Source organism: Andrena cerasifolii, chromosome 7 (genome assembly GCF_050908995.1).
Source record: "Andrena cerasifolii isolate SP2316 chromosome 7, iyAndCera1_principal, whole genome shotgun sequence".
Taxonomy (NCBI): Eukaryota; Metazoa; Arthropoda; class Insecta; order Hymenoptera; family Andrenidae; genus Andrena; species Andrena cerasifolii.
The window spans coordinates 13,604,505-13,620,048 of NC_135124.1; the positions used below are offsets into that span (position 1 = coordinate 13,604,505).

At 50.7% G+C, this 15,544-nt stretch overlaps 1 protein-coding gene across 1 annotated transcript in view; it reads left to right on the forward strand.

Annotated features, from left to right (window-relative positions):
- Positions 1 to 235: 235 nt before the first annotated feature.
- The window catches only part of Ed (hemicentin protein echinoid), a 44,097-nt gene continuing 28,788 nt past the window's right edge, over positions 236 to 15,544 (forward strand). The window contains exon 1 of the mRNA XM_076816448.1: positions 236 to 311. Coding sequence (XP_076672563.1) covers positions 251 to 311 — 61 coding nt within the window. The 5' untranslated portion in view covers positions 236 to 250. The remainder of the gene's footprint in view (positions 312 to 15,544) is intronic.

Below are 15,544 nucleotides of genomic sequence, written 5' to 3' on the forward strand. Positions count from 1 at the left end.
TCCACTTGTCACCTCGTATTTACTGTTTGAAGTCGACGAGTCGACAGTTTGTGGGCCGTACAGTGGCAGCGTCAGCAACCTTGTCGCAGAAGGAGAACGACTTCCAGCGTTCCACGACCGCGCGGCGAGACTGTGCTAGTAAACGTGAAGAAAGAGTGTCGCTTCGATTAGAGTGCCGTGTTGTTTTTCTAGTGGGCGTAGACCCAGAGGAACTTTAGCGCTCGCCCTGAGGAGCCAGTGGACCCCGAGGATGAGGAGTCGCGTGGAGAGGAGCCTCTGCTGGAGGCTGGTCGGGCTGCTGGGAGCCATTGGTGAGTCTTTCCACGGGATTCCTTTTGGTCCTTCGCAATATAAGTTGGCCTTTGGTTCGCTGACCCCGCGGTCCACTCTCGCGCGCGTGCCAGTCGTTAGGCTTCCGCGGAGCGTCGTTCCTCTGCACGCTCGATCGCCGAGCCGAGCCTATCCGGCTCAACAGGTTCCTTCGGCCGTGTCGCCGCTTCCCGCGAGTTTTTCGCGGCCGTTAGAAGAGCCAGCTGGAGAACGGAGCAGCTCGCTGGAGGAGACTGGCGAGGACTCTTCACCCAAAGTCAATTCCTCCGGCGAGCGTCTCGCTATGCAGCTTCACGGCTGACGAGAGAGAGAGAGAGCTCGGCGCGGAGAAGGGAGAATGGAAACGAGGGAATAAGAGAGGAAAAAAGGAGACTGGCTGCTAGGGGGAAAGCGAAAGGGTGTTGGGTCGCGGCCAAACCGCGCGGATAAAGTCCGAGTTTACGAGTCGAAAGACGCCGCGGTGGATTATCGGAAAACTCACTCTGCTGCTTTTCTTCCGTGTCTCGTTTGAACGCATCCTTCGCGAGCGAGCCGCGCGGATCCTCTGCACAGGGCCGCGTATGTATATATGGAAGCATAGGTTGCTGGGAATGCTGCCTCGTCAGGAATTCGCGTTCTCGCCAAAGCGGATTTGCCCGCGAATCGTCACCGCTCCGCGTTCCTCCGCCCTGCCCCGTATTCCACGGGTTTCCTCGTAACCTAAATAACCCGATTTTGTATGGCTCCCCGCTTCTTTTAGGATCCTCGCACCGACGAATCGCAAGGAAATCCCCCGGTCGCTGAATGCGTTCAGAAGTTGGATGAGAAAAGCCGAGACTATCGCGATCAGGCGCGATGCGAAAAGTCGCTTAAATCCGGACCCGGGACCCGTTCATCGCGCTGGTCCGCGAATAAATTCCCATTCCCGACCTCCCTACGGCAGCCTCGGTATCGCCGGCGAACTCTCTCGGCTTTTCCAGCCGAGAGGACCGGGGTGGGTTTCTACCAGCCCTCGGAGCGGGAAGAACGGCAAAGGGGAAGACGAGAGCTCTCTTGCTCGGGCGCGATCGCGAGATCGCGATCCTCGTTCGCGGGAGACGTTGACGGACGGTTCGGTACACGATCTGAAAATCGTGTATAGAGCGTGTGCAGGGTGGTGGGGGCGGGAGTAGACGCGAAAGGGAAACGAACCGCGGGGTAACTCGACGGCACGCATTAGCCTGATTAAAAGCCGGCCAGCCAGTCGAGATCGTTGGTGTTTAATGCGTTTTCAGGGGAGAGGAAGGTCGCGGGTATCCGGGGCGGCACGCGTCCCGCCCAACCCGCGCGCTCGGTCCTCTCGGATGCTGCTCCACGGGTTCAAGTTGAAATACGTTGCTCGACTCGTACGCGCATCGGTAATTCGATCTTTGAGCAACGGCGGAATCTTGCACGGCGGGCTAAACAGGGTAGAAGTTTCTTAGCGTTGCTCCGGGTCGAGGAAGCTACGTGTCTCCCCGACGCGTACGTAAAGGGAGATTTACCAAGCGGCTCGAAGTAAATTCTTATCGAGACGCTTTCGCTCATATTTTATTTACGATTACATGTATTATTCATGCGCGTATCGGCAAAGATCTGCGTATTTTCATTTACACGGCGGAATATAGTGGGAGCGGGTCTAAACAGCCCGTAAAAGGCGCCTAGCCTCAAGGTGCCGGGACACGCTGCCTATAAATTAGGTTGGCCCGTATCATATACCCAGCTCGTATAAATCGTTTTGGGATTAATGCGGGGACGCTATTATAGCCGCGGGAAATAATTACCAAGCTAATTTTAGCTGATCGTATAACACCGCGGCTGCGACGGTGTCGTATCCGTTGCGCCGTAAACGGGGTAGTGTCAATAATACCAATTAGCAAATATCAAGGGGAAAGTATCGGGATGGCGTCGTAAACGGTCGACGCTCGCCGTATTTACCATCATAAAACCTCTGTGTACATCCACGGCAATCTGTAAGGGACATCTTCGATAGGCGGAGGACCCACGGGGGTGGGTCTCCCTTTCCATTCGGCCGTTTGCGAGCCCCGCGGCCGCAGCGACAATCGCTGGACTACTTCGTGCCGCGGCACCCCAGTCTCCAGCGACGAGCGGGAAAAACAGCGTAAAAAAGAGAGGGCCGAGAGCAGACCATCGAATCTCTCGATCAACGGGAACGACGGAACAAACAGCTGGCGATTTTAAAGGGTTTCGTTTCGCGAGCGCCGTTAATCCAACTGCCGCGGCAAATCGACGGCCACGGTTCGAAAAGCGATATCGCGGAGAGACCGGCCTCCCGATGGAAAAAACGATCGTCCGGAAAAATCGAGCTGCTCCCCCCGATATCTCTCCCTGTTCCTCCCCCCTCGGTCGTCGGCGGAACGAAGCGAATTTCCAGCTCGTCGTTCGCGACTCTATTTCAGGTCGATCGCGAATCTCGGCTGGAATCGCGAGTCGGTCCAGGAAATTCGCCCAGGCCGTCGCCCTCGCGAGGGTAACGGGGGTGCAGGAGGGTTTGGCAAAGGCGTTAGGCGGCTAAACGGTTAGCCGTGGCAACCGAGCAATACGGTAAGTGCTAAATTAAATTCAGCGGAACGAGCGAGCGGCCGCGCGCGTATTACCGCGGCCGCGCGCTGAATCGAGAGGCGAAACAGGCGGCGCGCGGGGGTGAGAGGAGAGTCAGGGAGAAAAAGAACGGGGACGGCGTGCGGGATCCCGGTCTCTGGCACAGCGCAGGGGGACAAAAGAGGGGAAAAAAATAGGCGGGAGCCGGGCGAGCGCGGATTTCGCCACGTGAAAATTAGTTTTCCCGTTAATTGGACCGAGGGTGCCGCGGCAAGTCTCCATCCCGCGTAATTGGATTCGTATACGCGTATCCCTCGTATTCTTTTCGCGGCCAAAGCCAGCCGGCCCCTCGTTGTCCGATTTCCGGATCGTTTGTGCACCTACCACCGCCTCTTTCTTCCACGCTCGATCGTTTATCCCGAGGAGACGTTGCAATCGCCAGCGCGGGTCGACCGATTCCAGGTGCCATCCTGCCGTAGAGAGGCTTCCGCGAGCGAGAGTACGCGAGGGTAGCGAGCGCGGGCTGAATCCACCGCGGCGGATCTCTCTGTCCCGAGTGACGAGATGAAGTATATTGGAAGCAGGGTCGAATCTGACTGGATAGTTTCGAACAGTTCATGAGTACCTACTTCGAAAAAAAAATAACAATTTTAAGTAGACTCGAATCTCGATCAGACAGGTTCGAACTCTCTATAAGTACTTTGAGAAACGTTAGGGTTACTTTCAAGTATAATTAAACCCTGACCAAGTAGATTAGAACCTTTTATAAGTACTTTAATCAGCAGTTTTCTATTCTGTGCAATTGTGTGATTCGTCTTTTGCCTTTCGGGGTTGAAATAAGGTAAATGTCCCAATTTCTGCTCATTTAAGAGGTTACTCGTCAGAAAGAAAGTGTAAAAATTTGTTTGTGATCAAAATTTGCAGAGTAATTGATTAATTCTTTAATAATAAATCAACCAGTCGAAAACTATTTGAGAAAGATATTTCAAGATGTTTAACTAATAGTAATTTGTAATTAAATATAATACTCGAAATGTCCGTATTTCTGCTCAAGTAAAATAGCGATGTACGTATTTCTACTCACCATTTGTACCAATTTCTACTCACACAATATGTTGCTTTTTCAGGTTAAAATAAGTTACATCTTTTATGGAGATGTTTTATAACACAACAGTAAAGCATAAAATAATGATAAACAGAAAATAAAATGCCTTCGAATGGAAATAGAGGTTACAGCATATATTGTATTGTGAGCTTATGTTACTAAAATTTTGGTGTGTAGAAATGCGGACACGACGGTGATTCACTTGACCCTAAACCTAATCACAGTTTTCTACTTAAAAAAATTAAAAATAGTAAAAAAATCTGCATCCAGAGCACAATACGGTATCTGTTTTTGTTATTAAATAAGAACTTTTACTGCAAAAACTATTTTATGCCCAATTATCGAATACCAATAGTGACCCTGTTCCTTACCACAACCAACTAAAACACAGTAGAAAAATCATGAGTCTCTCATTTTAAAAGTTTCTCGTTGCTTATGCTGCACTTTGATTAGCCCCAAGCTCGTGCAACGCTCGCGTAAATGTTCAAATTATTTAGAATTATTTTGTTGTAACTATAGTACAAACGTGTACACATATTTCTGAAATACGTTGCAGAAAGTTTTTGGAGTGTTTCGATTAAATTAGAAATACCTCTAAAGTGGTAAGTGCATACATAATGATTTTCACAAATACTGTTGTACAGTGCTTGCAGTGGAGTTTAAGGCTCACCAGTTGTGTATCATTAAATGATGAAGACTTAACTTCGAAGCTACTTAATAGTTATCACGTTATTGTTTCCAAATATGAGACCCGTGAAAGTTCTACTGATGAGAGTGAAGAAGAAATTGTTCTGAATGATGAAAGCGATTAAGAAAGAAAATTATGATACAGAAATGCTTGTTTTGTACAGGTCTTTATTCTTCAGATGTGCTAGGTGAACAATGAGTGGATTCGAAACCAACTTGTATAACCCAAGTACTTTGGAAGCACATAGAATGAAACGTCACCTCTTATGAGTAGTACTAGAATCCCGTGGCGTGAAACGTTTGTACTGGAATTGACTCTGTTTCGTGAGTACATATTGATCTTGATCCTATCATTTGAGTCTCTGGCCGCCTTCCTGCGCATTTCCAGTGATTTAAGTAGCTCGTGTCGAGACGATGGGGTTACACAGCGGGCGCATGCACCACCGGGGCAAGGCTGCGAAAATACCCACTGGCCGACGGCCAACTCGCTGCCTCCTCCGCCCTTTCGCGAGACACTCTCGCCTAGGCCCCATACGCGTATCGCGATATAGCCGCTACGGCACGTATCGCGCCGCTATTTATGGATCCCCGTTTCGTGGATTTATCGGTATCGAGCGGTATTTACGCGAGCCTCACCGCCCCCCGTCTTCGATCGTCCAGCGGCTGTCTCGCGACTTCGATCAGTGCCCTTCAGCCCTCTATCCAAAGGGCTCGACCAAAACTCGACGTAGGTACCTTTCTCTATCGCGATCTGCAGATCAGTGGGTGCGCGATCCAATCGGAAGCTCGACGAGCGCTGCACGACGCTGGCGTTTCCCTGGCGTCGGTCGATGGCCCTGCACAGGGCCGCTTCCACGTCGCGCACGGTGCCTTTACAGGATTGTAACAAGTCGGAGATGCTCTCGATATCCTCCTCGCGGTGGAAAACCCGGGCAAGTGCATGCTCGGGATGGAATTGCTTTCGAGACGCGCGCGTTAGGAATAGCGAGAAGGAGGGTGGAATAAAGAAGGAGCGTACCCTCTTTCGTGGGAGACCCTTGGTCATTCTCAAGGACTTGGAGCGTGCAGAGGCGGCTGAAACGGTTAAGCGATGCATCCAGCTGGCTCGCGATCGCCGGCCATCGAGCGTTCTCCCCGCGTGGCGAGCTTTCAGCGGCTGCGAAAGGGCCGAGCTTACGCGTTCTAGAATCGCGCCGCGCTGAGCCGCCTCGCTCGAGTATCACGCGATTCCGCAATCATACGCGGTGGGTAGGGTAACATGCACCCGTCCGCTTATCGCCAGCCGCAAAGTGAAATTATTCCACGTGAACCCTTGTCGCCGATACGCGCGCGTGTCGCGAGGGAGGCCGGCCCAGCCTGCACGACACACCGGCCGCGCCTTCTGTTTCGCGCTGGCGGTTAGAGTTTCGCGAAACGCTTTGGATTTTCCTCCACCGGGGCCACCCTCCCGACGCTCTTCGCCGTCGAAGGCCTCTCTTCGACGTGCCTCGGTGACCGAGCGTGCGAACGCCACCCGGAAGAGGGTTTTTCGCTGCTCGTTAGCGCTTATCGATTTGACTCGAAGCCGGGCACGCGCTACGCTAATGTCTGGTCGCGGATCAGAATTCCCTGCCTCCCGTGACCTAGGCTTCCGGTGGTAACAGTGCGAAGAGTGTCCATCTCGAGGCCAGCGCGGAGGATTGCGAAGAGATCGCTGTTTAAACACGAGCGTGCGAAGGAACGCTCGAATGGTGGCTCTTGTGTCGCGAGTAACAGATATGGAAACGCCAGTTTAAAAACGACATAGAGTAGGTCAGCGTAAACGCTGGAATCGGTAACAGTATTGGCTACCCAGTTACGGAGAGGTAATGTGACATGAACATCGATTGCTGGACACACAAATCCCCCTGTCCCCGTATCACTGTTCCTCCCTGTTGGAAGACGATCAACGCTAACGAGGGATCGAGGCGTTGTCGAGCTATCCGGGGATAGCCCGACGTTCTCCGGGTAATTAGGCGTCTTTCGTGACGCTGGCAGGTTCACGGATCGATCCATCGGCCGGCGGTGAATTACGGCCCTGGAAGGAGCGCGGGAATCGAGATCGAAAGGACCCCGTATATCCGGTATCGCGGCGGAGACGAGGCTGTTGGTGGCCGAGCGAAGGAGCCCCGAGGATGTTGGAGGGACGCTGGAACGATCCGACTGTTCCGGATGAACGGGAACAGACGGCGGTCCGCGGCTATCTCGTCAGCTCGTTTCCACGGAGCCGTTTCGCGCGGGCCGGCGACGCCGAGCGCGCTAATAATATCGTCGTAAAAGTGGAGAACACCGCGACCAGGGGACGACGCTGGCCGGCGATCCGATCGATAGACCTGGTCAGCGGTTACGAGGGCACTCTTCTCCGTGCACACGGCTCGCAGAAACAAACCAAGAAGGTGGAACTGCGGACGATCAGCCGTTTTCGGGGGACTGGAACTACTGGAAGGCGAAGAGGACCGCGGGAGAACCGGACCCTCCAACGATCGGGGTAATCCAGGTTTAGAGTGGCCGTTCGTCTTCTTCCCCTCGCTGCAACGCCCCACTGGGAGGGCATTTTCCGCGTTTAGTTATTTACAGACGGGATTAGTGGCGTTGCTTACGAATCTGGTGAAATAATAATGGAGCGGACAGTGGTCTGGATGTAATAACGAGAGGAAGGGGGTCGTAAACGGTATGAAATGTCATAGCGGGAGGTTGCATTTAAGGGATCCCTCTGAGCTGAAACACATCAGCTGCTCGCGGAATTAGGAATTTTAGGAGTAAAGGCCGCGCAACGGAGGACACCGGGAGCGGATCCCTGACTGGCAGTCATAGGACAAAAGGGACACCCAGTATGGCCATTAATAATTTTAAGCAAGAAGGTGACATCAGCGCGCCACCCAGCGCTGTGCAGCTCTCAAGTTTGCATGTGGACGTAGTTTAGCGCGGCATCATAATCATCATCCGCCTCTGTCCATCCGACCGCCCGAAATATGAGAAATAAAGCACAGTAATTCGCGTCGCAGGCTTTCAGGCGAAGCACCGGGTGGCGTGTAGTTGCTGCGGCGGTAGGGACCATACGACGATAGCATATTTCAACGGCGAACGTCCGACGGAATTGCGCGGAATTAACATAACGTGGGAATTCGCGGAGTCTGGCTGGAGCGCGTTTAATAATGCCTAAAGATTTGGTCGATTTAGCATTAACGCAGGGGGGGGGGGCGAGAGGGATTGGAACTCGGGGCTGAATCGCCCGCTCCGGTGGTCGGGGATAAGCAAGTGCCATTGTCGGGGGAGCGACGGAAATCGATGGCAGCGATCGTCGCACACGAATAGCCGAGTGTTGTACCCGCGCGAAAGTATTGAAGCCGAGTAAACTGTCTTCGCGGGAAGCCGCGAAGTTTGTTCAGCCGCGATTCGAGCACGCGACTCGAGCGCCTCCGGAGCTCGCTTTGAGGAATAATTTAAGATCGTCGGCGCAAAGCAAGCCCGCAGCGCGAGAGGGTGGAGAGAGATCGCTAACAAGGTCACTTATGAAACTAATAAATAGTAATGGAGCCAAATGCGAGCCTCGGGGAAGACCGGGAGGAGCGTTAATAATGTCTGATAGGCCTGTCCCTCGACAACCCTACCGCCACGATTTTCTATGCGAGAACTGCTACGATCGGGCAGCACCGCGGACCGAGAGCAGCCGCCGCGTAATCTCGCGGAGGAGGCGAGCAGGCAAACAGTGGGCAACGATATTATTCGGTCGCGGCGCTATTTTTTCAGCGGAGCAAGTGAAAAAAGTGGCGGGCAGCTCGGAGCTAATGCGATTACGCGCGGAGCTAAAAACGAGCGAACGGCCGGAGTTAAATTTACTCGCGGAGCGCCGAGGAAAGCCAGACCGAGCGCCCCCCAACCTCCTGCTCAGCTATTCAAATTTCTTCCAGTCGCGTTATCTGAGCGGGCGCTCCTCCGCCCCCTCGGGTCGAACCGGGATCGACGATCGACGAGGGCGCGGCGAGTCGGCGAGCAAAGGGGATCGTTGCTTAAGAAGCGATAAGTTTCACGGCTCCCCGGAGAATCGGTGTTTCTCGAACACCGTCCGCGACCCCCATTAAGGGGATACGCCGATATTATGCAAATATCGTATAAGCGCGGCCAAGAAGTAATGTAACGTCGTCTGGCCCCATCCAGATCGCCACGCGCGGCCCTTTTCGACCCGACTGCGTTTCAGAGGGATGTGCCAGGGCTATCGCGGTTACGTCGCGAGCACCCGACGATTCTTCTGCTCGCACGACTTCCACATCGCCTCGCGCGACAACCGCCACGACGTTTCCGATCGAATTTCGATTCCAGTCACCTTCCATTTCCCCCTTCGGAACAGGACAGCGAAACCTGGCCCGAGTGGGCGAGCCGTCCAAGCGATGCACAGTGGTCGGGATAGGGGTAGTTAGTGACATTCGCGTATAACTTTTAAAATATAAAAGATATCGGAGTGAAATTTCTGCCAAAAACAGGAAAAAATTATCAATTCGACTTAATTGATGTAAAAAAAATTGAAAACTGTTTGTTTAGTAGTTTCTTTGATGCTCTTTAAGTGATTTCAATTTCATGTTGGGGAAACTTTTCGTTTTCGAGTTATAAGGAAAAGTCAAATAGTCGGTACTAGGTTTCAGAAGTCGTCAAGAAATCTACAGTTTAGTTAAACATTAGTATTCATTAGTATTAATTTATTCAACGGAATAGAGGGAGAAATGATTTTTGCATGATTCTGTAAAGCAAGGTGCTGAAATTATTCCGATTGGTTAGAACGTGGAGCTCGACAGCACTTGAAATAGAGAAAATTGTCAAATTTGTTTACAGTTTTCTCTATTTCATTGAGCAGTATTATATTAATACGTTATGAACAGTAATATTTACTTGACGGTGTTAATTTTTAACGCAAAAGGATGCTCTTTATTCTAAGAACAAAACAGAGAGAAAATATTAAACAGGCTCGTCAGGGCACCTCTAAGAAGGAAGCAGTTTTTTCTAGTGAAAAATACTACTTAAGGTGAATGTCCCAATTTCTGCTCATTTAAGAGGTTACTCGTCAGAAAGAAGGTGTAAAAAAATTCTGCTCACCATATAAAAGATTATCAACAGTAGGTAGCAGATATTCCTACTATTATTCAATCACCAGTTTTCTACTTAAAAATATTAAAAATAGTAAAAAAAATCTACATCCAGAGCACAATGCGGTATCTGTTTTTGTTATTAAATAAGAACTTTTACTGCAAAAACTATTTTCTGCTCAATTATCGAATACCAATAGCGACCCTGTGCCTTACCACAACCAGCTAAAACACGATCGAAAAATCATGAGTCTCTCATTTTAAAAGTTTCTCATTGCTTATGCTGCACTCTGATTAGCCCGAAGCTCGTGCAACACTCGCGTAAATGTTTAAATAATTTAAAATTATTTTGTTGTAACTACAGTACAAACGTGACGCTTATAATAATAAGGAAAATACGAAATGAGCAGAAATGGGGACATGAGCAGAAATTGGGGCATTCACCTTAGGTATCTTTGAAATATCCAACTTTAAGTGTTTGTCCCAGTTACAAATGTTTATTAAATTTTATTAATTTTTTAGTTTCGAGACTGATGGACATTTAGAAAATAGTACGCATTCAGTAGATTTCGATAGGAGAAAGTTCATTTTTTGGCCGAATGTCCCCTACTACCCCCAGTCGGACCACTGTGCGGCGGGGCTCGGTCTCGCTCCGAGACGTTAACGAACAGGGAAGGGTGCCTCGCGCCCTGGTAAGAAAATTGAATGTTCGGCTTTAATTAAGGCACCGAAACGTACGGGCGGGGGTGGGACGAGGGGAAAGGGCCAGGGGCGATGGTTGGCGGAACGGTTTTCGAGGAAAACGAGCGACCGCTTTCCAGCGTCGCGGGTGGATCCCCCGTGGTGGCGCACGGTAGGAGCCCCTGTGCACTCGGCAAGAACGATTGGCGTTTGCGCGCGGTTCAGTGACCCTGGTTCAATCTCCAGGCAAATTGAATTCTTTTTAAAGATCAAAGAGCGCGATATATACCTACCTATAAGCGGCGTGGGTAAGCTACGCTACAGGACGCTACTCTCCAACCTTCCCTGGCCGCGTTATCGACTTACACACGGCCAGGAATTCGTTTTTCTGTGCGAAACGCCGGATCGAGGATCCGACTCGCGCCGATCCGGGCGGGTGGTATTAAAAAAATGCCAGAAAGGCAGCCGTAGGATCGCTTCCCTTCCCCCAGCCGCGATTTTCTGACCTCGTTTCAGACGGAGCGGAATTATTATCGTCTACGAATTCCTTTGCCCCGTGTCTCTTAAAGTAGGCGAACCTCTGCCAATGATTTCTCATATCGTCCCCGACATTGTTCCAATATCCTCACCACTTTCAATTCCCCGTTCAAGCCTCGTTCAGTGGCAAGCGAACTCACAATCACCCCCGCCGCAATTCCGACTCACAGTTCCCTCGAGGAACAAGCTTGATCGTAATCCAAGTCCCCTCTCGCGATCTCAGCGAGCCCGCGAATGTACAAATCCATCTTCGGTACGCGTAACTCCGACGGGACACCTACCTGTCTGTCGTGCCCTCGACGGACGAAAAAGCGAAGCTAAAACCTCCGCGTCTCTGTTCACCTTTATCGCCGAACTGAACCCACCACCAGCCCCGGACCCAACGACCCGTCACCGCTAGGGCTCTCGAAAATAACTTTCGCGCCGTCGACGCAATAAACCCGCGCGTTCCCGCGCTCGTGACGCAGCGGACGCGACGACAACGAGGAGATCCACGCTCGCTCGGCAAGGGAAGAAAGGGAAAAAAAGAGCAACGAGCTTCGCTCGACTGTTCGCAAGTGCGCGTTTCCTACGGTGCCATTAACCCAAACGGCCCGTTCTCACGGACTCGTCGACGCTCGGGTTAGCGTCGGGTCATATATGCCAAGCGCGTCTTCGTTCGTCTGTCCGTTGCCGACGTCATCGACGAGCCCCGTCAAAGCGTTCGACAAACAAGCTGCCGATGGCTCACGTCCGACGAAAGAACACCCCGCGCGGCGAGATTTACGAGACGACGGAGGTCACGCGTCAGCTTGTTGGCACCGCTCCCGGATATAAATTACACGCTGGTCGCTTTGCATCGCCGTTTTTTCCCCCGGCTGGTCCCGCAGTCTCGTGCACGGCGACGGGGACCGTTCGCCCGTTGGCCAGCTCGCACGGGGTGACCCGAATCCGCCGCGGGTCCTCCGCGGTCCGCGATCCCCCGGCTGGTACCGTAACTTCCATCGCATCGGGGTCATCGTTCGTGTCGCGCGATCGGGTGCGAGAGGGGCGGAGGCCGCGGCGAAGAGAGAGAGACGGGCCGAGAGTTTTGTTTTTAGGAATTACGAGGCAACGAGCTCGCAACGGCGACCGGCTGACGGAGAATGGCCGGCACGTTTTCAATTAAGCCCATAATTACGAATTCGATGGGAATATGGCTGGGGGGGAGGGGGGCTATATGTGCGGCGCGTGCACGCTCGTCGACGTAATTAGAGCCTCGATATTTATGCCCGAGCATTAACCGAGCCGTCCTCTCGCGAGGCTCCCGCGGTGCCACACGCCTCGATGCACTCGCGGCATCGAGGATCACCCGCGTGTCGCCCCTCGGACGCAGCGAATTTCATATCCAATTTCGCTTTTTATCTGCGCGACCGATATCCAGGACGCTCTCCGATATTCGATGATAACGAGGCGGCGCGTCGAGCCGTTTACGACCGAACGGGACAAGCCACCCGGGCGCGCATCTGCCGAGCACGTGTAACGCGAGAACGCGAAGCATCTAGGAACCGGAAGCAAGAACGCCGTGGGACGCTTTCAGAACCGTTCGAGGCCTCTCTGAACGCATACGTGGTCTCGTGTTTGTGTTGTCAGTGGAAAAGATGAGAATGTCGATATACTTTGTAAAATTAAGGCCGTCGTTAATAAAAGAAATTTGTTTATACGTATTAAACGTCGTAACTAAAGAATTGGCTTTTCTCTTCGTAAAGCCGCGCTTCGCCAAAATGCGTGACGGGTTTTAGGCGCAGTGGAGTACTCGGATAACAGTGCCACTGTGCGCAAGGTTTCCCGTCTGTGACGGATGTCAGATCTAGTTCTCTTAACTCAATATCGGTGGTCGACAGAGACCAGCTCATTTTTCTTCTGCGCCCGGAGATATTGGCGGTGTGCACTGCGCGTGACAATACTTTCAAATTCGCGAGAACTTTCAACCAGGTCGGACGTAAGGTAAATGTCCCAGTACCTGGACACTGCTGTAAATAATACTGATTATTACATTCAATATTCGCTTTATCCATAAAAGAACTGTTTTATTCAATTATTCAAATATTTGATAAAATATATTCATGTACTACATAGAAGAACTATTTTATTCAATTATTTAAATATTTATTAAAATATATTCATGTACTACATAAAAGAACTATTTTATTCAATTATTCAAATATTTAATAAATTACATTTTTAGAAAAATGGTACCTTGTAGTATTATTTTTTGATTGGAAGATTAAAATTACAGTTCTTATTAGTTGTTTATTCGCGTGTCTATCTACTGGTACAGTGAAATCCCGGAACGGCCCTAAACCTGACCATGTATGCAAACTGTGAAATAAGTACGAGTTATTGTTGACACAATATTAAAATCATTATTTAGCACCTTATCAATTATTACTTTGTATTCCTGTTATCTTGTTTTAATGATAATATTCAATTCAATATTCATGTGTAAAATTCGCGTGTCACACACGAATGCACATGACCTTAAAATTAGTCATTCAATAATATATTGTTTTTACTCTAGTTCGTTTACTGATTTGAATAAATTTTTTATACAGAAAAAATATGCTAATAGGAAAACCTATTGTGTTGTTTTTTTTTATTTAATTTCCCTAGAAAACATCCAAATTGTTGATGTTTCCTCGTGTGTCCAGGTTATGGGACAGTAAAATCGGGACACCGGGACATACTAGTTAAGCTGTCCAGGTACTGGACCATTGTATGGTCTATGAATTTTGAATATTTTACAAAATTATTCAATCCAATAGCATGTTGTTTGTTTTTAAATAATAAAGTACACGCAGTGCCCCACGTAATCGTAAAATCGTTTTTATATAAATCGACTTGTATAACTGGAAAATTCTCAATCGCGTTTCCGCCGTACCTTAAATGTCTAGATATTACGACATTTACCTTAGGCACATTACCTATCTTTCTGCGCTGACAATGAGACAAAGGCTACTTCGAATACTTTCGTCGATATTCAACCTCGAAGCGCTTGGAAGTAAAGTGTTTACAAGAGGCTGTAATTAGTTGAATTCGAGACACCAGTGTGTACTAAAAACTCGAGATCATATTCTGCCACGCAGCTAATTAGGGGGTAGGAAGCACGTATCTGCCAAAACCTCCATCTCAACAGAGGCAAGCATCCCTTTCCCGCTCGTTTCCCTCGTTACAATCCGCCCCGTTCCTGCCACTCGACGATCCTCAGGCTCGCAGCATCATCGCGAGGAAATTCCATTGGCGTCGCGGCGCATAGCTCTAGGAGCACCGCGCAAGACGACGCCGCCATCGGAGGAAATCACACGGGCGGGAGAGGGTGATAGCTTTAATTCCCCGATTATCCCGTATTGCCCCTTTAGAGGGTATTACCCATGCAGCCACGCTCGTTGCCCTCTTCGGCCCCCTTTTTAACCTGCCCTCCACCCACCGTCAACTGCTTCTCGTTCGCCGCGCTAATGGACGGAACGCGGGCTTTTGTTTCGTCTTCGAATCAAAGCCCGGAACAAATAGAATCCGTCCAGGCTTATCTGGTATCTCGCGTCGGGGGCCGCGATGTCTCCAACCCCCTCTCTCTCTCTCTCTTCAGCCGGATGAGTTGGCCACGAATCCAGCGGGGACCAGAGATAAACCGCGTAAACGTGGAGGAAAATTTCTTAAGAGGCTGGCGAGATAGCGTCTCTCCCGGCCCGTTCCGCGGCGGAGGGGAAGTTTACGAGGTGGCCCCGCGTACCGTCGGGTAACTAGCCGTGCAATTATCCGTGACAATAGCCGCCGCGTCGCGGGCAAACCGTGGGCGCATTGCTGCCAGTCTCCATCGCCGTCGCGGCTTCCCTATTCCTTTTTCTCTTTCCGTAAACCGGTAATGGAACGGTCTCGTCGCCGCAACGGTTCGCCTCTATCTTGCCGATTCCAGATTGAATTGCTTTTCTGGTTACCATTTGCCCCTCGCTTCCTGCCCCGACGACCCTCGCCCTCGCCCCACGTCCCGCGTCTCCCGAGGCCGCTGTAGTCCGCGGCGCTCGGATCATCCGACCGCCAGACGTGTCTTTTATCTATTCTATTTCGCTCGTTCGCCGCGTCTCGGTATTGTGGCTGCAAGGGATATTGCGAGATCGTCAAAGCAATAAGGAGCGACGATAACGGTGCGCGTGGTCGCCGGGGAACCGAGGATTCCGTGTAGTTTTCGGGCGATACACGGCGATACATCGAGATACCATCGAGAACGACGTGGCCGCGAAAGATCGCCGCGATCCTGAGGATTGTTTAACTGGTGCCCGTAGGGGAAAAGGGGAGAACCTCGGGCGATGGGACTCGAACCCACGATCCTTCGGATCCAGTGCGCGCTGGCCAGCCGCCTCTATGTTTGGAACTCTACTTTAAGGGGTTGAACCACTGTAGAGCACGAAAAATAGGCATATTTCGGGAATTTTTTTCTGCGCAATAAAGAGATCAATCGGAATTCTGTAAAATGGGTTTTGTACTTCTAGTAATGAAGTACGAAATATATTTTTTTCAACTTCGTTCATGACAA